At 48.7% G+C, this 24,862-nt stretch overlaps 1 protein-coding gene across 9 annotated transcripts in view; it reads right to left on the bottom strand.

Moving 5' to 3' along the window:
* Positions 1-6,166: 6,166 nt before the first annotated feature.
* The window catches only part of TPM4 (tropomyosin 4), a 35,281-nt gene continuing 16,585 nt past the window's right edge, over positions 6,167-24,862 (bottom strand). For 5 of the 9 annotated variants that reach the window (XM_032170011.3, XM_032170013.3, XM_058425085.1 and 2 more), the window contains exons 3-8: positions 22,616-22,733; positions 21,070-21,140; positions 20,051-20,126; positions 15,521-15,583; positions 15,366-15,435; positions 6,168-7,925 (exon numbers count right to left, since the gene is read on the bottom strand). In XM_032170011.3, the coding sequence (XP_032025902.1) occupies positions 7,843-7,925; positions 15,366-15,435; positions 15,521-15,583; positions 20,051-20,126; positions 21,070-21,140; positions 22,616-22,733 (481 nt within the window). In that variant the 3' untranslated portion in view covers positions 6,168-7,842. Of the gene's footprint in view, positions 7,926-13,224; positions 13,892-15,365; positions 15,436-15,520; positions 15,584-20,050; positions 20,127-21,069; positions 21,141-22,615; positions 22,734-24,862 lie in introns of those variants that run through there. The other 4 variants (XM_032170009.2, XM_032170010.3, XM_032170014.2 and 1 more) reach the window with 3 other exon arrangements.

Here is a 24,862-nt window from a genome sequence, read left to right as displayed (position 1 = left end):
TTTTTTGAGATGGAGTCTCCCACGGTCACCAGGGCTGGAGTGCAATGGCACGATCTCGGCTCACTGCAACCTCTGCCTCCCAGGTTCAGGCAATTCTCCGGCCTCAGCCTCCCAAGTAGCTTGGATTCCAGGCACCCACCACCACGCCTGGTGTGGTGTATTTTTTTGTATTTTTAGTAGAGATGGGGTTTCACTGTGTTGGCCAGGCTGGTCTCGAACTCCTGACCTCGTGATCCGCCTGCCACCACCTCCCAAAGTACTGGGATTACAGGCGTGAGCCCCCGCGCCCAGCCCTTGACTCTTAAAATTTTAGTCCCAGTACCAGCCCAGCAAAATGATGTCATTATTTTTTTCCCCATTTGATGGTGAGAAAACTGAAGCCAGAGGTTAAGTGACTTTTTCCCCCTCCCTGCTCAAAAGTGGGAATTTGGTATCTGAACTCAGAGTGCCAAGCTTCCAGGCCGCAGTTTGATCACTAGGGCTCCCTGCTTCTTAGAGATGGTCCAGTCTGTTCTAGGTCACTCTGGGGCCTCCAGGGCCTTGAGGCTCACTTAAGGATCTGTGGAAGGAGGGCCCAGCCTTTCCTCCTCCCTTCCACTTCAGCTCATTCTTCTGCTAATCTAGCTCTGGTTAAAAAAGCTTCAACCAGAGGCATTGACCACTTTACAGGCCTCAGCCTCTGTGGTATTTATCTGATAGTCTTGACCACCTCTGAATATTCCTTTTTCTTGGTATTATCCTCATTTTATTTATTTACTTATTTTTGAGACAGGGTCTTATTCTGTGGCCCAGGCTGGAGAGCAATGGTGTGATTTCACTCACTGCAACCTCCGCCTCCCAGGCTCAAGTGATTCTCCCACCTCAGCCTCCAGAGTAGCTGGAACCACTGGCATGCACCACCACGCATGGCTAATTTTTGTTTATTTTTTGTAGAGATGGGGGTCTTGCTATGTTACCCAGGCTGGTCTGGAATTCCTGGGCTCAAGCCATCCTCCCACCTCAACCTCCCAAGTAGCTGGGACTACATCTGCACGATACTATGGCAGGCTAATTTTTTTTATTTTTTGTAGAAATGGGGTCTCCCTGTGTTGCCCAGGCTGGTCTCAAACTCCTGGGCTCAAGCGATCCTCCAGCCTCCACCTCCCAAAAAGCTGGGATCACAGGTATGAGCCACCACACCTGGCCCTATACCATTTTTTTTTTTTTTTTGAGATGAGACAGTCTCGCTCTTTCGCCCAGGCCGGAGTAAAGTGGCATGATCTCGGCTCACTGCAACCTCTGCCGCTGTCTCACCCTCCTAAGTAGCTGGGATTACAGGTGCTTGCCACCACATCTGGCTAATTTTTGTATTTTTGTAGAGATGGAGTTTCACCATATTGGCCGTTGCCTAGGCTGGAGTGCAGTGGCGCGATCTCAGCTCACTGCAACCTCTGCCTCCCGGGTTGCAGCGATTCTGCTGTCTCACCCTCCTAAGTAGCTGGGATTACAGGTGCTTGCCACCACATCTGGCTAATTTTTGTATTTTTAGTAGAGATGGAGTTTCACCATATTGGCCAGGCTGGTCTCGAACTCCTGACCTTAGGTGATCTGCCCACTTTGGCCTCCCAAAGTGCTGGGATTACAGGTGTGAGCCACCATGCCTGGCCCCTATCCCTTTTTTTTTTTTTTTTTTTTTTCCCTACCACCTCTCCCCTGCTTTGTTTTTTTTTTTCTTTCTCAGACCGCAGTGCAGTCTTTTTGCAGGGGGCGGGGTTCTGCCTGTCCCTTAGCGTTTGTGTTCCTCGTTGTTCTGTCTCTGTTCTCATTTTCTGGGGGCTCGTAATCCATGCTGACCATTCTCAGTTTTTTATCCTTAGCCCACCCGTCTCTTCACGTACACCTGCGTTCAGGACATCTCCCTTTGGATTTGTCAGATACTCCTAGCTCAGCATGTTCACAACTGAACCCATCAGCTAATACCCAGACTGGCTTGTCCTGATTTTCCTTAGGAGTGAAACTTAAGCCGTCTTTGACAGCTGCCTTTAATCTCTCATCGGTCACATCCTGGTTTTTAAGGAGGTTCTAAATGGCTCTTGAGGGCTGGGCGCGGTAGCTCATGCCTGTAATCCCAGCACTTTGGGAGGCTGAGGTGGGCCGATCACCTGAGTTAGAAATTTGAGACTAGCCCGGGTAACACGGTAAGACCTCATTTTTACTAAAAATTAAAAAAACTAGCCGGGTGTGGTGGGCACCTGTAATTCCAGCTACTCAGGAGGCTGAGGCAGGAGAATCGCTTGAATCCGGGAGGCGGAGGTTGCAGTGAGCCGAGATCGCACCACTGCACTCCAGCCTGGGTGACAGAGCAAGACTCCGTCTCAAAAGTAAAAAATAAAAAAAAAAATAGCTCTTGAATTGCATTCTTCCATTTCCATTGCCACAGTGGAATCATCACATTTCTCCACTGGTCTCCCTGACCATTTTCTCTAACCCAGATTCCACCCTGTAGTGTGCTTATTCTAAAATACTTGAGGCTGGGCACGGTGGCTCATGCCTGTAATCCCAGCACTTTGGCAGGCTGAGGCAACCAGGTTACTTGAGGTCTGGCATTTGAGACCAGCCTGGGCAACATGGCGAAACCCTGTCTCTATTAAAAATACAAAAATTAGCTGGGCACACGTCTGTAGTCCCAGCTACTTGGGAGGCAGAGGTGGGAGGATTGCTTGAGCCCAGGAGGTCGAGGCTGCTGTGAGCCATGATCGCGCCACTGCCCTCCAGCCTGGGTGACAAGAGTGGAACCCTGTCTCAAAAAACAAAAAAAACCACTTCCTTTAATAGCCATCTGTGGTCTCTGGGCAGGATAAAGTCCAAAATCTTCCTCTTAGCGTTTGAAATCCCTCACAATCTGGTTCTAATCTCATGCTGTGTTCCAGCCATACTTCATGGCACTGGGAACTCCTCAAAAGTTGGGACAGGTTCATTGAACACAGTGAAGTGTGAAGTGCTGAGGCCACAACCATGACTAAAACAGCATCCCAAGATGAGATTACAACCCAAGTGGGGAGGGAGGAGGGAGAAACACACACACACAAAGGGGGAACTTCGGTCAAATCATGGCAGGGCCTTTATTGGAGGGGGTGACTTTATTCATTCACATTCCCTGCACCAACCATCTAAATCAGCCCAGTGCCCGTTAAAGGTTGGATTGGTCTAAAGGAAATGCTTTAATTGTATACTTTTATTATAACTGTGCATTTTTGGTTATTTTATTTATTTAGAGACAGTCTCTGTCACTAAGGCTGGAGTGCAGTGGCGTGATCTCAGCTCACTGCAGCCTCCACCTCCCAGGTTCAAATAATTCTCCTGCCTCAGCCTCCTGAGTAGCTGGGATTATAGGCACCCACCACCACACCCAGATAATTTTTATATTTTTAGTGGAGATGGGGTTTCACCATGTTGGCCAGGCTGGTCTCAAACTCCTGAATTCAAGTGATCCGCCTGCCTCGGCCTCCCAAAATATTGGGATTACAGGTGTCAGCCACCATGCCCAGCCGGTTATTTATTTTTTATTAATTTATTTTTGGAGAATGGGGTCTCGCTATATTGCCCAAGCAGGTCTTGAACTCCGGGCTGGGCTCGTTATCCTCCCCCGTCTCTGCCTGCTGTTTGTTTTTAAGACAGTTTTGCTCTTGTTGCCAAGGCTGGAGTGCAGTGGCAGGATCTCAGCTCACGGCAACCTCCGCCTCCCGGGTTCAAGCGATTCTCCTGCCTCAGCCTCCCGAGTAGCTGGGATTATAGGCATGCGCCCCCACACCCGGCTTTTTGTATTTTTAGTACAGATGGGGTTTCTCCATATTGGTCAGGCTGGTCTCAAACTCCCAACCTCAGGTGATCCGCCCACCTCGGCCTCCCAAAGGGCTGGGATTACAGGCGTGAGCCACCGTGCCCGGCCTGTTACTTTATTTTACTTTGTTTTATTTTTGAGACAGAGTCTTGATCTGTTGCCCAAGCTGGAGTGCAGTGGCAAGATCTTGGTTCACTGCCCCCTCTGCCTCTTGGGTTCAAGCAATTCTCCTGTCTCAGCCTCCCAAGTAGCTGGGATTACAGACGTGTGCCACCATGCCTGGCTAATTTTTGTATTTTTGGTAGAGACAGGGTTTCACCATGTCGGCCAGAGTGGTCTCCAACTCCTGACCTCAGGTGATCTGCCTGTCTGTGACCTCAGATGATCTGCCTGCCTTGGCTTCCCAAAGTGCTGGGATTACAAGTGTGAGCCACAGCGCCCGGCTTCTTATTTTTTCGATAACAGGAAGTTGTCTGCAGACTCCATTAATGTTTTAAAGGCCTTCATTTCTTTCTGATTCACTGCCTCCCCTCCTCAAAAGGAGATCTTGAGGCAAAATATCAAAATTCAGGTAGTGAAACTGTAGTGGTCTTTGACACTCTGTTCTAAGTTCTCTGCCATCCAGCGAGCTACATTTTAAGATTACTTCCTTCGAATCACTTCTTCCCTCGTATTCCATGGCAACCCGTACTGAATTATTGAAACCTTTTCCTAACTGGGCTTCCTGCCTCAGTCCACCCCAATGCTAGACCTTCTCAAAGATGAATGCTAAGTGGATTTTCCTAATGTATTGCTTGACTTGTTTCCTCCAGTCTTTTTTTTTTTTCTTAGATGGAGTCTTGCTCTGTCACCCAGTCTGGAGTGCAGTGGTTTGATCTTGGCTCACTGCAACCTCCGCCTCCTGGGTTCAAGTGATTCTCCTGCCTCAGCCTCCCGAGTAGCTGGGATTACAGGTGCATGCCACCATGCCCAGTTAATTTTTTGTATTTTTAGTAGAGATGGGGTTTCACCCTGTTAGCCAGGATGGTCTTGATCTCCTGACCTCGTGATCCACCCGTCTCAGCCTCTCAAAGTGCTGGGATTACAGATGTGAGCCACCGCACCCGGCCTCCTCCAATCTTTTTAGTCTTTATTTTTTATTTTTGGAGACAGTCTTGCTCTGTTGCCTAGGCTGAAGTGCAATGGCATGATCTCAGCTCACTGCAACCTCCACCTCCTGGGTTCAAGTGATTCTCCTGCCTCAGCTTCCTGAGTAGCTGGGATTACAGGTGTGCACCCAGCTCATTTTTGTATTTTTGGTAGAGACGGGGTTTCACCGTGTTGCCCAGGCCGGTCTTGAACTCCTGACCTCAAATGATCCACCTGCCTCAGCCTCCCAAAGTGCTGGGATTACAGGCGTGAGCCACCGCACCCGGCCTCCTCTAGTCTTTAGTGGCTCTCCACTCCTGACTAAATTAAGTTCAGGCTGTCATCAGTGTGGGCTCAGCCTACCTTCCAGCTTTTCTGCTTCTGCTTTGCTTTATTTATTTACTTATTTTGAGACAGGGTCTTGCTCAAAGACGGTCCCCCAGGCTGGAGTGCACTGGCTAGTCATAGCTCACTGCATCCTCTGCCTCCTGGCTCAAGCGATCCTTCTTCCTCAGCCTCTAGAGTAGCTGGGACTTATAGGCACACGCCACTATACCCCACTAATTTGTGTGTGTGTGTTTGAGACAGAGTCCCGCCCTGTCACCCAGGCTGGAGTGCAGTGGCGCGATCTCGGCTCACCGCAACCTCCGCCTCCCGCTGGGATTATAGGTGTGCACCACCATGCCCAGCTCATTTTTGTGTTTTTAGTAGAGATGGGGTTTCACAATGTTGGCCAGGCTGGTCCTGAACTCCTGGCCCTAAGCGGTCCGCCTGCCTCAGCCTCCCAAAGTGCTGGGATTACAGGTGTAATTTGGCCACTGCACCTGGCCAAATTTTTGTTATTTTTTGTAGACTCACTATGGGTCTCACTATGGTGCCCATTGCTGGTCTGCTTTCCTTTATATGTGTAACTTAGAAAGCCTTAGCCAGGCAGGCCTTCCTAACTCAGACAACAGAGACGATCTCCCCTGCTCTTCTCTCTTAAAATCCTACTCATTCTTCACAGCCTGGCTCAGGCAGGGTAGGGGATAAGGAAGGCCAGGAGTTTTCGAGTGACCGAGGCTGAGTGCTCTCGGGTTGTAACATCCTTGTATCATGAAGTCACAGTATAAAGCAAATAGATAACCTTGTCGACATTCTTGGCTGTGTCATTTTCCCTTTCTATCCCTTTAACATTTGTTGAACCAAAATGCTCTGTGTAGCCCCACACATTCTAAAATTCACACAAATTGTAGTTTATGTAAAAATTTATTTGACCAAAATGTAGAAAAAGTGATACTATTACATATGATACAGTTGCAAGAATCTAAAGTAAAGTGTGGATTTTATTCCATTGCACAATTTGCTAGTGTATTTCCTGGGTAGTGTGGTGCTGAATAAATAGGAGTGGGGTGGTAGGGTGGGGTGGGTAAGGGATTCAGATAAGCCAGAAGCAGGGTGATTTTTAGTCGGAATCGTAAACTTTAGTCAGCCCCCACACGCTGCTGGGGAATGTGGAATGTTCCAGCTCTGAGATGTTAACTGAGAAAAGAGAAGTCAAACAAAGCCGATACGTGCAGCCCTGTCTACAGAATCCTTCATTATCCAGTTTAATCAGGAGTTTCTTGGTCTTTTATTAACTTGGTCCCAAAGAAGGAATTCAAGTCCTAGATAAGTAAATCTTCAATTTGCTATTCCCTGAAGTATGGAAATGAAGTTGGGCCAAGTTTTAATCTCTGCTGCCAGAGAGGCCCTTTCTGCTAATGGATAAAAACTCTTTTGCTCAACTTAGTAATGACTTGTAGTCTTTTGGATATGGCTGATCTGAATTGGACTGAACTCCACCATATTCCTGCTGAGTGGATCATTACTGGAATGAGACATTTGCTCTTCAGAGAACAACTTAATTTTTATTTTTTCTTGAGATGGAGTCTCACTCTGTCGACCAGGCTGGAGTGCAGTGGTGCAATCTCGGCTCACTGCAATCTCCACTTCCTGGGTTCAAGCGATCCTCCTGCCTCAGCCTCCTGAGTAGCTGGGACTACAGGCAGGCGTCACCATAATTTTTGTATTTTTAGTAGAGGTATGGTTTCACCATGTTGGCTGGGCTGGTCTCGAACTCCTGACCTCAAGTGATCTATCCTGGCCTCCCAAAGTGTTGGGATTACAAGCGAAAGCCACCGCGCCCGGCCAGAGAACAACTTTAGAATGAAGGAAATATGCAAAAGAACATCACATCAAGGATCTATTAATTACCATCTATGAATTACTATATGTGGGTAATTATGACTATTTCCCAAGCATTCTACGTTGACTGCTTGAGAGGATGTTTGTTCTGCATGCTGCAGAGTGGAGAAGGGCCAGGATTCTTAGGTTAATCTATCTGTGGGTTATGACTTCCCACAATAGCCACCCCTGGCCCCCACCAGCCCTTTTATTGGCTCCGGATGGAAAATCCCTACCCAAGTGATGGTCCCTGGTCTCTCCTATAGTTTGACCAACAGGTGACCCAAAAGGTTATGGTTTTCAGCATTTTAATTATATCCACGACTAGATACTGTGTTCTGTATTCTTCAAAGTGTGGGGCTGCCTATTCTCCCAGGAACAAAATGGCCTCCGTCTTAAGAAAGTATGCTTACTAGGAAATACCCTGCCTACCTTAGGAATAAATGCAACTTAAGGAAAAAATAAGAGAGCTGAAAAAGCTGGTGCCATTTGAAAAAAAAAAGGGAAGGAATGAGATTTAACTGGTGCTCAAAGCTTCTCCGATACAAAATATTTGGTCATGTATTCATAATTTGCTTGACATTTCCAGCAAAGCGAAGATGGCAATAACAAAAGGAACTTCTTACAAGAGAAGAGAAAGACCCACGGAGCTCTGGAGTTTCTGTTGGAACAAGACTCTTCTGTTTTGCTTATATACAGTTAAGTTCGTTTAGTGTCTGATCCAGTGTCTGATGTAAGCCCACGTTCTCTTCTTTGGCCTGGGCAAGTTTCTCTGATGAGGATTAAGAGTAGGGGGAAAGATAAATTAATAAGCATATTTGTTAAATGAAAGAAAAAAAGATTTCTTTTTTTTTTTTCTTCTTGAGACAGGGTCTCACTGTCTCCAGGCTGGAGTGCAGTGGCACGATCTTGGCTCACTGCAACCTCCCCCTCCCAGGCTCAAGCAATTCTCCTGCCTCAGCCTCCCGAGTAGTTGGGATTACAGGTCCGTGCCACCACCGCCCAGCTAATTTTTGTATTCTTAGTAGAGAAGGGGTTTCACCATGTTACCCAGGCTGGTCTCGAACTCTTGACTTCAAGTGATCCACCCACCTCAGCCTCCTAAAGTGCTGGGATTACAGGTGTGAGCCACCATGCCCAGCACCCCCCGGCCCCCTCAAAACATTTCTAAACCTGAAACTGCCAGGGTGAAAGTCACAACAGAGAAAGTACTTTTTTTTTTGAGACAGGGTCTCACTCTGTTGTCCAGGCTGAAGTGGAGTGGCGTAATCACGAATCACTGCAGCCTTGACTTCCCTGGGCTCAGGGCATCCTCCCACCTCAGCCTCCCGCGTAGCTGGGACTGCAGGTGCGTGCCACCACCTGGCCAATTTTTGCATTTTTTCTAGAGACAGGGTCTCACCATGTTACCCAGGCTGGTCTTGAGCTCCTGGGCTCAAGGAACCCGTCTGCTCAGCCTCCCAAAGTGCTGGGATTACAGGTAGGTTATAGCCACCACGCCTGCCCAGTACTTTGTATTTTTAATTACAGCAGAACATCACAGAATACTAAGGAACAAGCAGCAAATTTGGGAGTCACAGTTGTAAGATAAAATGCAGGGTGCCCAGTTAAATTGAATTTCAGATAAACCACAAATAATATTTTAGTGTAAGTATATCCCAAATGTTGCATAAGACATACTTATGCATGAGATATACTTAACGATTAAAAGATTATTCATTGCTTATTTGAAATTCAGATTTAAGTTGGTGTCCTGTATTTTTCCTTGTGAACTCTGGTAACCCTTGAGTCAGAATACCTGAACTGAAGCTCCAGTTGTATCACTGAAGTAAGCATCTAACCTTCCTAGGTCTGTTTTCCCCATCTGTCAAATGGGGGTAACGATATAAATGTGTGGTGTGGGGGTTATGATGAGGAATAAATGAGAAATACTTCAGAACCTATGACGTGCTACATGAAGATAAGATTTCATTCCTAGATATGCGTGACTTAATATAAAGTTCCACCCAAGTGCTAGTTAATTAGCCCCTGAGCCTTTGATAGTTAAATCTAATCCTGTAACCCATCTTTCCTTCGGAGCTTCAGGGAATGGCTGTTTAAGTTATACGCATAATTGTGTAACTGTCTATGTATCCAGGGGAATGGAGACAAACCCCAGGTAAATGCGAAATTTAAGCCATTCTATAGGCACGTTATTAAGTGACTGAGCTGATGAAACAATTTAAATTAAAAAAGAAAGAAAAAAGACGCCATTTAGAGCTATGCGTGACAGAGCACGAGAGAGAACTTAGTTTGCAGTAAGTGATGGCTGATAAGGGACAAGGCCAAGACTCATTAAAATGCTAGGGGAAAGCAAAATGCCTCATAAAATGTGATATCATCAGCCTGGAAATTTACACAAAGAAAAAAGACTGCAGAAGATGGCAGCCTTTCTTATTTATTTATTTTTAAACCGGGTCTTGCTCTGTTGTCCAGGCTGGAGTGCAGTGGCATGATCATGGCTCACTGCAGCCTTGACCTCCTAGGCTCAAGTGATCCTCCTACCTCAGCCTCCCAAGTAGCTGGGACTACAAGTGCATGCCACTACACCCAGCCAATTCTTGTATTTTTAGTAGAGATGAGGTTTCGCCATGTTGCCCAAGCTGGTTTCATGCAATCCACCCACCCTCGGCCTCCCAAAGTGCTGGGATTACTGGCATGAGACACCATGGATCCTTGATGTAAGGAGTTCAAGACCAGCCTGGCCAACATGGCAAAACCCATCTCTACTAAAAATACAAAAAATTAGCCAGGTGTGGTGGTGCACACCTGTAATCCCAGCTACTCAGGAGGCTGAGGCAGGAGAATCACTGGAACCCAGGAGGTGGAGGTTGCAGTGAGCCGAGATTGCGTCACTGCACTCCAGCCTGGGGGACAGAGTGGGACTCCATCACACACACACACACACACACACGTCAAATGACCATGACCTGGGAGGATTCCATCAGACAGATCAGTGGCCTGGGCCTATCCAGTCTGGGTAAGTAGATGTTAAATGAATGCTGACTATGCTGTATGAGCCAGTTTCTCCATTATCTCATTTAATCCTCGTAATAGAGATATCACCTTTATTCTGCAGAAAACCTAAGCAGCTTGTCACGTTGGCATGGTTAAAGTAGTAGACCTAGGATTTTAAACCCTGGTCTCTTTATTTTTAATTAAAAAAATTTTTTTAAATAAAATATTATTATGAATAATTTTAGAGATGGGGTCTTGCCATGTTGCCCAGGTTGGTCTCAAACTCCTGAGCTCAAGTGATCCGCCTGCCTTAGCCTCCCAAAATGCTGGGATTACAATTGTGAGCCACTGCACCGGGCCTTAAACCCTGGTCTCTTGACTACAAATCCTGATTTCGGTTCATCTTGTCACTCAGATGCTTTAGCATCTATTTTGTTGTTAGGTCTGAGATAAAATGACTTTCCCTGAAAGTGTAAACTGCCCTTGAGAATCATGACAAGGCTCACAGACTATCAACAGATAGTGCAGACCTCCATAGGGGCTAATCTCTTTTCTTTTCTTTTTTTTTGAGGTGGAGTCTCACTCTGTCGCCCAGGCTGGAGTACAATGGTGCGACCTTGGCTCACTGCAAGCTCCGCTTCCCAGGTTCAAGTGATTGATTTTCCCACCTCAGCCTCCCCAGTAGCTGGGATTATAGGCCCCCATGACCACGTCCGGCTAATTTTTGCATTTTTAGTAGAGACAGGGTTTCACCATGTTGACTAGGTTGGTCCCGAACTTCTGACCTCAAGTGACCTGCCTGCCTTGGCCTCCCAAAGTGTTGGGATTACAGGCGTGAGCCACCGTGCCTGGCCATAGCACTAATCTCTGAAATTCCACTTATGTGCTTAGGTAGAATAACTGGATAGACAGGCTGCATAGTTACTTCAAAGGGTGGAGTCCAGAAATGCCTGGAAAAATTCCAGGGACAAACACACAGACTCCAAACAAAAACCAGCCCCCTACACAGTCTGTAATCTTTCCAAGGGCATATATATGGCAATGTGTGAGGGGAATGGTTTTTGCAGAAGTTCAGGATGGACGGCAGTTAGGAGCAGGGAGAGGCCAAGGGTGGAAAGGTGGAGGTGGTTTAGGGGAGGTGCATTTTGGAGGAATGAATGAATGGAGAAAGTAATGGGGACAGAGCTTCCCACCTGGACAAAAAAAAATAGGATGAGGAATAACAATGGATACAGAAAATTCAGGATCTAGTTGGAGATTTTCATGCCATTTCCAGGTTCAAGGGGTAGTCTGGAAGATGTGGCTTGAACATCTCAATGTCAATTATCTGTGATAATTTGAGGTGGTAGTAGTGGTAGGATGCAGGGGAGAACCAGGTGGACTATTTGAAATTTGGATTATCTTTGACAAATTGGTGTTTATGATCATTAGAAAAGCACAGCTTGGGCCGGGTGCAGTGGCTCACACCTGTAATCCTAGCACTTTGGGAGGCCGAGGCGGGTGGATCACCTGAGGTCAGGGGTTCGAAACCAGTCTGGCCAACATGGTGAAACCCCATCTCTACTAAAAATACAAAATTAGCCAGGCATGGTGGTGCATGCCTGTAATCCCAGCCACTTGGGAGGCTGAGGCAGGAGAATTGCTTGAACCTGGGAGGCGGAGGTTGCAGTGAGCAGAGATGGTGCCACTGCACTCCAGCGTGGGCAACAAGAGTGAAACTCCGTCTCAAAAAGAAAAAGAAAAAAAGCAAAGCATAGCCTGGGCCGGGCACAGTGGCTCACGCCTTTAATCCCAGCACTTTGGGAAGCTGAGGTGGGTGGATCAGTTGAGGCCAGGAGTTTGAGACCAGCCTAGCTAACATGGTGAAACCCCGTTTCTGCTGAAAGTACAAAAATTAGCTGAGTGTGGTGGTGCGCGACTGTAATCCCAGCTACTCGGGAGGCTGAGGCACGAGAATAACTTGAACCCAGGAGGCGGAGGTTGCAGTGAGCCAAGATGGCGCCACTGCACTCCAGCCCAGGCAACAGAGTGAGACCCTGTCTCGAAAAAAATAAAAAAGTGTGACCTTGTTTTCCCCATAACCCTCATGTAGGAAAAAGCATGACCTTCTAATACCCACAGGTCAACCTTAAGAGCTATTCTAAACTAAAGCAAGGTTCCTGTTATAACTAACTGAAATATGAATGGAGATTGATATTAGCGTCTCAGGCAATTTTGGAATTCGGGAAAGTATTCTGAATTCATTTCTTCTGACGTCACAGCACTTTCCCTGTTCATGGAGGCCCGTTCACTCCTTGTACAGTCAGTTTTCTAAGGGCAGGGTGTGGAGGTGAGCTTCCTCCCAGGACTGGGAGCTGGATGAACAGTGAAGCCACGGGAAGCCCCAGTCACCACAGTCACAGTGTAACACAGAGAAAAGACACAAGAAAAGGAGGAAATGGAGATCAAAATGTCATTGCTGCTATTTGAATCTGTAGCTCAAGCCCCATTCAAGAGGAGCCTCATTTTCGACAGTCTTGCTGGTTTTTCCAAATCCCTGTTGACTCTTAAGCTGCCTAAGCGGTTTATAAGGATGAGTCTCCATTCACGACAATTTCTATTTAAGGAAAAACCACTGGGGCTGGGCGCGGTGGCTCATGCCTGTAACTGCAGCACCCTGGGAGGGTGAGGTGGGCAGATTGCCTGAGCCCGGGAGTTCAAGACCAGCCTGGGCAACACAGTGAAACCCTCCCGCTTCTACAAAAACTACAAAAATGGCCGGGTGCGGTGGCTCATGCCTGTAATCCCTGCACTTTGGGTGGCCAAGGCAGGCGGATCACAAGGTCAGAAGTTCGAGACCAGCCTGGCCAACATGGTGAAACCCCCATCTCTACTAAAAATGCAAAAAAAAAATTTAGCTGGGTGTGGTGGCACATGCCTGTAATCTCAGCTACTCGGGAGGCTGAGGCAGGAGAATTGCTTGAACCCAGGAGGCGGAGGTTGCAGTGAGCCAAGATTGCGCCACTGCACTCCAGCCTGGGTGACATAGCGAGACTCTGTCTCAAAAAAAAAAAAAAAAAAGAAGTACAAAAATTAGCCTTGTGTGGTGGTGCACACCTGTAGTTCCAGCTACTTGGGAGGTCGAGGTGGGAGGATAGCTTGAGCCTTGAAGGTGGAGGTTGCAGTGAACTATGATAGTGCCACTGCACTTCAGCCTGGGTGACAAAGCGAGACCCTGTCTCAAAACAAAAAAACAAAAAAAAAACTATTGGCCTGCAGATGCTGTTAGCTAACAGCGGTATCTGAGAGCACATGCCCAGCTTGCTTTTGTTTTCACGTCTTCAGAAAAGCATCCTGTAGGCATAATTTTCTTTTTGTAATAAGCTTTTCATTTGTGAGTGAGAGGCTAACAACCCACTTTGTGTTTCAGGCTATGGTTAAGGGCACACAGCTACAGCTCAAAGGCAGCAAGTGGAGAAAATGAGAATGAGGGGGCATGAAGAGGAGGACTGCCCGTCTTTATTTCGGTTGTAGAGTCACAGACACATCAGAAGACGGCTCTGACGTTCAAACCAGGAGGCAGGCCACCAGAGCTCCTAGCCACCGGAGCTCCTAGAAGCCCACAGGGGCATAGGAGGCACCATGTGAGAAGGACAGAGGGCAGCGACCTGGCTGCCTCTCAGAGAGAGGTCATGTCGTTGAGAGCGTGGTCCAGTTCCTCGCTGATAGCTTTGTACTTGAGCTTCTGAGCGTATAACTCATCTAGAGGGCGGAGGTCCCCAGGGAGACAGTTCAGAAGTAGTACAGGGGACAGAAGGCAAGGGTCGGAATGGAGTGCCACAGATGAACCACAAGAGGAAGAAAAAAAAACGTGAGCAAACAAGCACAGACTAGGAGAAAGTTGTGTTCCATGTGAAACAGATGAAGAAAACCAAAAATCTATGGAGTGATCTCTAAGTGGTTTGAGGTTCTGCAGGGAGATTAGCCACAATGAAGCTTCAAAACAGTGGTAACCAGAAGTGACAGAGCTTCCCCCCACTAGTCCCCACCCCTCAGTTTATTTCGGATTTCCAATGACGTCACCCTGTCCAAAGGTCGTATTTTGGAATGGGGCATTTTCCCTTATATGGGAACCTCACTTCCCCAAAAACACATTGGAACACATGGTCTGAAGAATGTGTCCTTTCTGGGTGGAATGGGCAGTTTGGAAGATTCCATTTGAACCCCGAGATTCTGGAATTTCTGAGGCCGAATGTTAAACATTGGAACTCTTGAAGAAATTCTGGGAGATGTGGGCCCCAGACTTGCAGACTAGAGTCTTTATTGCAGTGCCTACATTTTCTGTATTTGTTTTTTTTTTTTTTTTTAATACTATGATAAGCTTTGAGCTCCCTGGGACAGAGCTTCTGCAAAAATGCAAGGCATGTAAAAAAAAAAAAATGCAAGGCATCTATCAGAAATGAGCAAACAGAAGGAAATTGTGAAGATTTTTTTTTTTTGAGATGGAGTCTGGCTCTGTTGCCCAGGCTGGAGAGCTGTGGCGTGATCTTGGCTCACTGCAACTTCTGCCTCCCGGGTTCAAGCGATTCTCCCTGCCTCAGCCTCCCCAGTAGCTGGGATTACAGGCGTGCACCACCACGTGCACCATGTTGGCCAGGTTAGTCTCAAACTCCTGATCTCAAGTGATCCGCCCGCCTTGGCCTCCCAAAGTGCTGGGATTACAGGCTTGAGCCACTGCACCCGGCCTGAGATTTTTTATTTATTATTACTATTTTTTTTAATCAGAGAGAGCCACACTTGTTTCTCTATACTTGCTCATGGGACTAACTAAGCAGAGATATTTTACCTCCTGAAAGTGGCAATTCAATTAGCCAGGTGTGGTGGCGCACGCCTGTAGTCCCAGCTACCTGGGAGGCTGAGGCAGGAGAATCACTTGAACCCGAGAGGCGGAGGTTGCAGTGAGCCGAGATGGCGCCACTGCACTCCATCCAGCCTGGGAGACAGAGCCAGACTCCGTCTCAAGAAAAAAAAAAAAAAAGGCCAGTCAAGCCTGAATGATTTGCATTATCCTATTCCAGTGTTCCAAGACATCCAGATGTGACATCACTAAGTGCTTTACTTTCCTAAGGCAAACAAGGCCCAACCCACCCCCTCCACAGACATTCCCCAACTGTCTGTGGATGTGTCCCGGAGGAGGAGGCAGGGCAAGGCAAACATTTAGATGGTAACCTCATACCTTCCAGGTCATCAATTGTCTTTTCCAGTTTTGCAACCGTTCTCTCTGCAAATTCAGCACGGGTCTCAGCCTAGATAAGAAGAAAGGAGTTACTATCATGGCTTCAAGACCAGCCCGAAGAGAAACCAGAGCTTGCTGGGTGCAACCACACTCACCTCTTTCAGTTTGTCAGACAGAAGTTTAATTTCTTCTTCATATTTGTCCTCCTTTTCAGAATACTGTGGGAGAAACCAAAACATTGCTTTAAGAAAAGGAGGCCCAGCTGGGCACGGTGGCTCATGGGAATCCTGGCACTTTGGGAGCCTGAGGCTGGGGGATCATAAGGTCAGGAGTTCGAGACCAGCCTGGCCAACATGGTGAAACCCCATCTCTACTAAAAACACAAAAATTAGCCAGGTGTGGTGGCACGCGCCTGTAGTCCCAGCCACTGGGGAGGCTGAGGCAGAAGACTCGCTCGAACCTGGAAGGCGGAGGTTGCAGTGAGCCAAGATCACGCCACTGCACTCCAGCCTAGGTGACAGAGCAAGACTCCATCTCAAAAAAACAAACAGACAAAAAAAAAAAAAAAAAAAAAAAAAAAACAAAAAGAAAGAAAGAAAAGGAGGGCTGGGTGTGGTGGCTCTCACCTGTGATTCGTGTTTTGGGGGACCATGGTGGGAGGATTACTTGAGCCCAGGAATTTGAGACCAACCTGGGTCACATAGTGAGACCCCGTCTCTACAAAGAATTTAAAAATTAGCCAGTCATGGTGGTGAGCACCTGTAGTCCCAGCTAATGGGGACGCTGAGGAGGGAAGATGGCTTGAACTCTGGAATTCAAGGCTGCAGAGAGCTCTGATTGGACCACTACACTCTAGCCTGGGTAACAGGGCAGGACCCCATCTCAAAAAAAAAGAAGGAAGAAGCATAAAAAGAAGTAAGCAGGCCAGGCATGGTGGCTCACGCCTGTAATCCCAGCACTCTGGGAGGCCAAGGCGGGTGGATCGCTTGAGGTCAGGAGTTCGAGACCAGCCTGGCCAACATGGCGAAACCCTGTCTTTACTAAATATACAAAAATTAGCCAGGTGTGGTGGTGGGTGCCTGTAATCCCAGCTACTCGGGAGGCTAAGGCATGAGAATTGCTTAAACCCAGGAGGTGGAGGCTGTAGTGAGCCCAGATGGCGCCACTGCATTCCAGCCTGGGCGACAGAGGGAGACTCCATCTCAAAAAGAAAAAAAAAAAAAAAAGTAGGTAGAGTAGAGGCAGGCACCTTTCCCCAGCAGAAGAAATATGTGTGAAATGCAGAGGATGTGGGGGAGAGTCCTCTAGGATGGTATTGATCAGAAGGCCTGAACTGATAACTTGAGATAAAAAGTATGGTGAAGAAAGGGGGAGATAACTGGGAATCTGTGTCACTCAAGGCCTCCTCTGTATTTCCAACCCCATTCTCCACCACCTTCCCCAGGGTGACAGGCACTCCCTGATCATAATCTGCGGACTCCTAAGTCCCAGTCCCTGTCCATGAATGCGCTCCTTAGCACGGAATGTTCCCCTCCCCATGATGACCCACCAGAAATTATACTTTTCTTTTCTTTCTTTCTTTTTTTTTTTTTCAGACAGAATCTTGCTCTGTTGCCCAGGCTGGAGTGCAGTGGTACGATCTCAGTTCACTGTGACTTGTGACTTCTGCCTCCTGGGCTGAAGCAATTCCCCTGACTCAGCCTCCCAAGTAGCTGGGCCTACAGGCGCCCACGACCACGCCCGGCTAATTTTTGTTATTTTTAGTAGAGACGGGGTTTCGCCATCATGGCCAGCCAGGCTGGTCTCGAACTCCTGACCTCAGGTGATCCGCCTGCCTCAGCCTCCCAATAATAACTAACACTTATTATTAGCTGCTTACCATGGGCCAGACATAGTCAATGGCATCACAGACTGGTATCCGTAATCCCATTTTATAGGGGAGGAAAGGGTCGCAGAAAGGTGAAGTTATTATTTTGCCTAGGGTCACATGGCTATTAAGTGATCAAGTCATGACTGAAGCCTGACTCTGGAGTGCAGTGGGGCAATCTTGGCTCAATGCAACTTCCGCCCTCCAGGCTCAAGTGATGCTCACACCTCAGCCTCCCGAGTAGCTGGGATCACAAGCATGCGCCACCGTGCCCGGCTGGTTTTTGTATTTTTGGTAGAGACGGGATCGCTCCATGCTGCCCAGGCTGGTCTCGAACTTCTGAGCTCAAGCGATCCTCCCGCCTCGGCTTTCTAAAGTGCTGGGATTACAGGCATGAGCCACCGTGCTGGATCTACAGCTGTTTTAAATGTCGCCTCCTTGGTGACACCGTTCACAATCTACCAAGGTCCCTCTATTGTATTCCCAAAGCACTTTGTGACTTTGTCAATCCCTTCCACTAGACTAGACTCTGAGCTCTTCAAGAGCAGATGCCAGGCTGGGCACAGTGGCTCACGCCTGTAATCCCAGCCCTTTGGGAGGCCAAGGTGGGTGGATCACTTGAGGTCAGGAGTTTGAGACCTGTCTGGCCAACATGGTGAAACCCCATCTCTACTAAAAATACAAAAATTAGCTGGGCGTGGTGTGTGAGCCTGTATTCCCAGTTACTCAGGGGGCTGAGGCAGGAGAATTGCTTGAGCCTAGGAGGTGGAGGTTGCAGTGAGCCGAGATCGCGCCTCTGCACTCCAGCCTGGGCGACACAGCAAGGCTCCATCACAAAACAAAACAAAACAAAACAAAGCAGCTGCCGTATTAGTGGTGTTACATCTATCCCCCTGGCCCGGGGCAGTGTCTGGCACACACACACTGACTGCATTCATTCCTTACACATCTAAGTATCAGATATATGCCAGGGCTGGCACATATGGGAGACAGAGGCAGGTGGATCACTCGAGGCCAGGAGTTTAAGATCAGCCTGGGCAACGTGGTGAAACACCATCTCTGCTAAAAAAAAAAAAAAAAAAAAGAAAAAAAAAATCACACACACACACACTACAGATATAGGCCAGGCACAATGCTAGTACTAGGGACACAACTCTGAACAAGACGACATGGTTCCTGTCCTTGCAACTTACAATCTAGCAAGGAAGGCATGCAATTAATGGAGTAACTATAATAAATGTAAGAAATCATAATGCCAACAAAAGTATAGACAGGGCTACACAGCAGAGAAATACCTAACCTAGATGAGAAATCAGAGAAGGCCTCTCAGAAGTGGTGTTTAAGCAGAAGCTCAAAGGATGAATAGGAGGCCAGGCTCGGCAGCCCACGCCTGTAATCCCAGCACTTTGGGAGGCTGAGGTGGGAGGATCACTTGAGGCCAGGAGTTCAAGACCAGCCTGGCCAACATGATGAAACCTCGTCTCTACCAAAAATTAGAAAAATTAGCCGGGCACGGTGGCCCATGCCTGTAATCCCAGCACTTTGGTAGGCTGAGGCGGGAGGATCACTTGAGGCCAGGAATTTAATATCAGCCTGGGCAACATAGACTGTGCTCTACAAAAAAAAAAAAAAAAAAAAATACAGTTTTGGAGTAGTGGCACATGCCTGCAAGTCCTAGCTACTCAGGAAGCTGAGGTGATAGGATTATTTAAGCCCAGGAGTTTGGGGCCTGCAGTGAGCTATGATCACACCACTACACTCCAGCCTGGGCAACACAGCAAGATCTCATCTCTAGGCCAGGTGCAGTGGGTCATGCCTGTAATCCTAGCACTTTGGGAGGCCGAGGTGGGCAGATCACTTGAGATCAGGAGTTCAAGACCAGCCTGGCCAACATGGTGAAACCTCGTCTCTACCAAAAAATTATAAAAATTAGCGTGTAATCGGGAGGCTGAGGTGGGAGAATTGCTTGAACTCGGGGGTCGAAGGCTGCAGTGAGCTGAGATCACGCCACTTCACTCCAGCCTGGGTGACAGAGTGAGACCCTGTCTCAAAAAAAAGAAAGAAAGAAAAAAGGCTGAATAGGGTTTATCATGCAAAAGGAAAGCCACACCCAGCTGAGTGAATAGCAGGTGGTGGCTGAGGTGGGAGGATCGCTTGAACCCGGGAGTTCAAGGCTGCAATGAACTATGATCATGCCACTGAATTCCAGCCTGGGCAACAGAGCAAGACTCTGTCTCAAAAAAAAAAAAAAAAAAAAAGGGGGGGGGGGTGGAGGTGATGGGAGAACAAAGAATGTCTGTGAAACTGCAAAAGCAGGAGCAAGAATGAGGAAGAGAAGAGGCTGGGGAATTCATTGGGGCTCGGCCATGGAAGTGTGTCCTTTGTTCCTGATACAGCTGCCACGTAGCGACTGCTTTGGGTGCTGTTTCAAACTAAAAAGCCCAGTTCCACCTCTGATCATTGCTATACCTTTGAGACGGTATTTGTGGAGGAACCAGGGGAATCAGGTGAGAGGGAGGCTCTGTATTTATTTATACGACTATGCTCAGATCTGGCTAAGAAGAGCCTCATGTTCTATCTCTATCCTCCTGAGATGGAGATCAAAGATGGTGCTCAGACCCCATGGAAGAGGACCCGAGAGTGTGCATGAGAAATCCAGCTCTTTCTGTAGGGGAAAAACCCTGGCTGCCAGGCACCAACGCTACTGTTAAATAAAGGTCAGATTCCCCATACCCTGACAGGCTCCTGCATCCCTCGGGAGAAGAAAAGAACAAAGTCCAGCAAGCCACCCTCCAGCTCAAGCCAACCACCAACCAACCTTTTCAGATGCAGCCTCCAGAGATTTCAGATTGTTAGTAACATTCTTGAGTTCTTCTTCCAGGTCACCACATTTTCTGCACAAAGACAAAGGATTTTTGTGTCTTATCTTCCCTTACAGCCGGCAACAATAGCAATTGCCCCTACAGTAAATTTTCAAAAGGAGAAACCTACACAGCCCCCCCCACAGGGGGGGTGTGAAGGAATGTGGGGGGAAAATGTTAATGGATTTTTCTGCAGTGCGATACTATGGGCTTATCAAAGCCTTCTCATACCAGGCAGAGGCGAGGCGCGCCTGAGGAGTATTTGGAGGGCTTGGAAAACACTCCTGGTCTTCTGCCAAGGGTAAGGCTGCAAGGACTTGTGAAATCTATGATTGATGAGGCCGACTCCAGAAGGTGTTTAAGAATGGGACCGAGGGCAGGCGGCGGGCAGACTCCTGCAGGGGACGCTCCGGGAAGGAAGCCCGGAGTGGATTTGTGAAACCAGATCTCTCTCAGCACTCTAGGATGCTCTGTGGGGCTGAATTCCTCACCCGGGGCCAAGAGGACAGGCGTTTTGTTTTTCGGTGCTTGCTTGTGGGATTCTTGTTCAGCTTCTCACCTTCCCCCCAGGAATGTGTCACAGCCAAACACTGACAGGAGTAAAGCATTTACATACTGACCGGGGGAGCCTGCCTTCTGGAGCAGGTCAGTGTTCTGTTAAGATGGCACAGTCCCCTGAGATATCCTCTCTGGGAAAATGGGACTTCTGGGCTTCCTTGTTGCCTCCTGTCTCACTCCTATTTCCTCATATCTTTGCAGAAAGGGTCAACACGTGGGCAGTGCTTCCCATGGCAGTAAGAACAAGTCACCACCTCTCTTTGTCACGGAAGCCAAGAGAAAGGATGAGCCATGAGCCCCTGACGCCCGTCCACTTGAGCAGAGGCCCCAGTCAGAGCCAGTTCCCAACACAGCCAGCTCCCTCCCACTCTGCCCCAGGAACTGAGCCAGCCTCACTCAGCCCTGTTCTGCCACTCACAGTTCAGACACCTCCGCACGCTCCTCTGCCCTCTCCAGCTCACCCTCCAGGATGACCAGCTTACGAGCTACCTGCAGAGACAGAAAAGCCCAGCTGAGCCCGATCCCTACCAGCCGTGTCCCCTCTCAACCACTGCAGACAGCCCCCAGTGATGCCCCACCCAGACCCCTAGACGAGCGGCAACATGGGTTTTTCTGGTGTTTCTTTTTTTTCTGGGGGGACAGAGTCTCCCTCTGTTGCCCAGGCTGGAGTGCAGTGGCGCAATCTCGGCTCACTGCAACCTCCACCTCCTGGGTTCAAGCGATTCTCCTGCTTCAGCCTTCCAAGTAGCTGGGACTACAGGCGCGTGCCACCACGCCCAGCTAATTTTTGTATTTTCAGTCGGGATGGGGTTTCACCATATTGGCCAGGCTGGTCTCGAATTCCTGACCTCCTGATCCACCTGCCTCGGCCTCCCAGAGTGCTGGGATTACAGGCATGAGCCACCACACCCGGCCTCTTTTTTATTTTTTTGAGACAGAGTCTCACTCCATCACCCAGGCTGAAATGCAGTGGCGCAACCTTGACTCACTGCAACCTCCGCCTCCTGGGTTCAAGTGATTCTCCTGTCTCAGCCTCCCAAAAAGCTGGGCTTACAGGCATGCGCCACCACGCCCAGCTAATTTTTGTATTTTTTGTAGAGACGGGGTTTCACCATGTTGGCCAGGCTGGTCATGAACTCATGACCTCAGGTGATCTGCCTGCCTCGGCCTCCCAAAGTGCTGGGATTACTGGCGTGAGCCACCATGCCCGGCCCTTTTTTATGTTTTTGACAGAGGGTCTTGTTCTGTCTCCAAGGCTGGAGTGCAGTGGTGCAGTCAGAGCTCACTGCAGCCTTGATTTCCCAGGCTCAAGCGAGCCTCCTGCCTCAGCCTCCCAAGTAGCTGGGACTACAGGTGCATGCCACCACACCCAGCTAATTATTATTATTTTTAGAAATGGGGGTCTCACTATGTTGCCCAGGCTGGTCTCAAACTCCTGGCCTCAGGTGATCCTCCCGCCTCGGCCGAAGTGCTAGGGTTACAGGTACGAGCCACCGCACCTGGCCTTTTGCTGGCGCTTCAACTGAAAGAGCCATCCTGGGGCCTGGAGGAAATCCTGATTCTCTTCCTCAGGCCCGAGGAGCGAGGCAGACAAGAGGAGGGAGGGAAGAGCTGAGCCATCGAGGGAGGCAAAGGAGGGCCTGAGCTTTCATGGTATGAAACTCCATGGCTTGGGACCACAATCCTCCATTTTTGCCCAGCTGTGCCAAAACTCCCTGCTAATGACACAAGTGAGCTGATCATTCGGTTTTCCCATTACGTTAGACAAGCATCCGCGGCACTTTCTGGCATTGTGAAAGATAGTTTCCTAGCCAAGTGGCTGTCTCTGGACAAACATATGTTCACGCAGGAGGACAGCTGACCTAACCGAGAGCTTCCTTTCGTTGGCCCCGGCGTCCTCCCTATCTCAGCAGATGCATTTCCTCCCACTTCCTGCTGCTGCGCCATCTGCCAGCCGCACTCACCTCCTCGTATTTGCGGTCAGCCTCTTCCGCAATGTGCTTGGCCTCTTTGAGCTGCATCTCCTGAATCTCCATCTTCTCCTCATCCTTCATGGCCCGGTTTTCTATCACCTTCATTCCTCTGCAAGGAGCAATCTCATCAGGACGGCCGTTCACTCACACCCCTCCACCCACCTCTCATCTATCTTTTCTTTCAGACGGCGTCTCGCTCTGTCGTCCAGGCTGGAGTGCAGTGGCACGATCTCAGCTCACTGCAACCTCTGCCTCCCGGGTTCAAGCGATTCTCCTGCCTCAGCCTCCTGAGTAGCTGGAGTTACAGGCACCCGTCACCATGTTTGGCTAATTTTTGTATTTTTTAGTAGAGATGGGGTTTCACCATGTTGGTCAGGATGGTCTCAAAGTCCTGACCTCAAATGATCCGCCCACCTTGGCCTCCCAAAGTGCTGGGATTACAGGCGTGAGCCACTGTGCCCCGCCTATCTTTTTTTATTTTTTTATTTTTTGTGGAGATGGGGTCTCAGTATGTTGCCCAGGCTGGTTGCAAACGCCTGGGCTCAAGTGATCCTACTGCCTTGGCCTTCCAAAGCTTTGGGATTATAGGTGTGAGACACCACCCCTAGTCCCATCTCTCATCTAAATGAGTCTCTGAATCTACTGAGCACTGTAACACACTGCAAAGATGGAACTCTGTGCACACATTTCCTTCATCTTGTTTTTTTGTTTTGTTTTGTTTTTGAGATGGACTCTCCCTCTGTCACCCAGGCCGGAGTGCAGTAGCATGATCTCAGCTCACTGCAGCCTCCATCTCCTGGGTTCAAGCGATTCTCCTGTCTCAACCTCCAGCGTAGCTGGGGCTACAGGCATGCACCACCATGACCGGCTAACTTTTATATTTTTAGTAGAGAGAGGGTTTCGCCATGTTGGCCAGGCTAGTCTGGAACTCCTGACCTCAAGTGATCTGCCCGCCTTGGCCTCCCAGAGTGCTGGGATTACAGTTGTGAGCCAACGACCGCGCCCAGCCTCCCTTCATCTTTACTGACTACCAGGCACTTAGTTCTAAGTGCCTTCACTTTCACAACTGCCCTAAGGAGCAGGTACATTATCCACATTTTACAAATGAAGAAACTAAGGCATAGAGAGAGGGTAAGTAACTTAAGGTTACAGAGCTGGTAAGTGGTAGAGCTGAGGCTCAGCCCTTGCCAGTCTGACTCCAGAGTCTGTGCCCCCTTTCTTTTTCTTTTGTTTTGAGAGATGGCATCTCACTCTGTTGCCCAGGTTGGAGTGCAGTGGTGCCCTGAGAGCTCACGGCAGCCTTGTCCTCTCAGGCTCAAGAGACCCTGTTGCCTCAGCCTCCTGAGTAGCTGGGACTATAGGTATGCACCACCGCACCCGGCTACACTAAAAAAATATTTTTGTGGAGGTGGGGGTTTCGCTATATTGCTGAGGTAGGAGGATTGCTTGAGCCCAGGAGTTCAAGGCTGCGGTGAGTCGTGATTCCACCACTGCACTCCAGCCTGGATGACAGAGCAAGACGATGTGTATTTCTTTTTTTTTTCTTGAAATAGGTTCTCACTCTGTTGCCCAGGCTGGAGTGTAGTGGTGTAATCATAGCTCACTGCAGCCTTGACTTCCTGGGATCAGGTGATTCTCCCATCTCAGCCCCTTGAGTGGCTGGGACTACCAGCATGCACTACCATGTCTGGCTAATTTTCAATATTTTTTTGTAGAGATGGGGTCTCACTATGTTGCCCAGGCTGGTCTCAAACTCCTGGGCTCAAGCGATCCACCCGCCACCCAAAGGGCTGGGATTACAGGTGTGAGCCACCGCACCCTGCCAAGACCTTGTGTATTTAAGAAACGAAAAGAAGAGGCCAGCCTGGGATAATGTGTCATTGATATATATCATTCCCATCCAGCATAGAGACCATATGCTTCTTGCTGTCCAATAAATATGTCCACATGGGGTGTCACCCATTCTCAGCTAAGTCTCAAAACACCCTCCCCCACCTGTATGAGGTCTCACCCTCAGCATGTGAGCAAGCTTGCTGGGTTATTTATTGCCCCAAAACCCCTTGTAGCACCTAAGAGATCAAAGTGACTTGCCCAAGGCTCCATAGAAAGTGCCAGTGGAAGAAGCTGACTCTAGATCCCCCAGCTTCAAGTATAGAATTCTTTCTACTGAGACACATCAGTCTCTAACAGGGGTGTCACCAAAGGCCTCTGGGGACATGGTGCAAACAAGAGACTGGC

The sequence above is a fragment of the Hylobates moloch genome, unplaced genomic scaffold, assembly GCF_009828535.3.
Source record: "Hylobates moloch isolate HMO894 unplaced genomic scaffold, HMol_V3 SCAFFOLD_12, whole genome shotgun sequence".
NCBI lineage: Eukaryota > Metazoa > Chordata > Mammalia > Primates > Hylobatidae > Hylobates > Hylobates moloch.
Note: the sequence above shows the minus strand (reverse complement) of the source record. Positions and strands in the feature narration are given on the sequence as shown.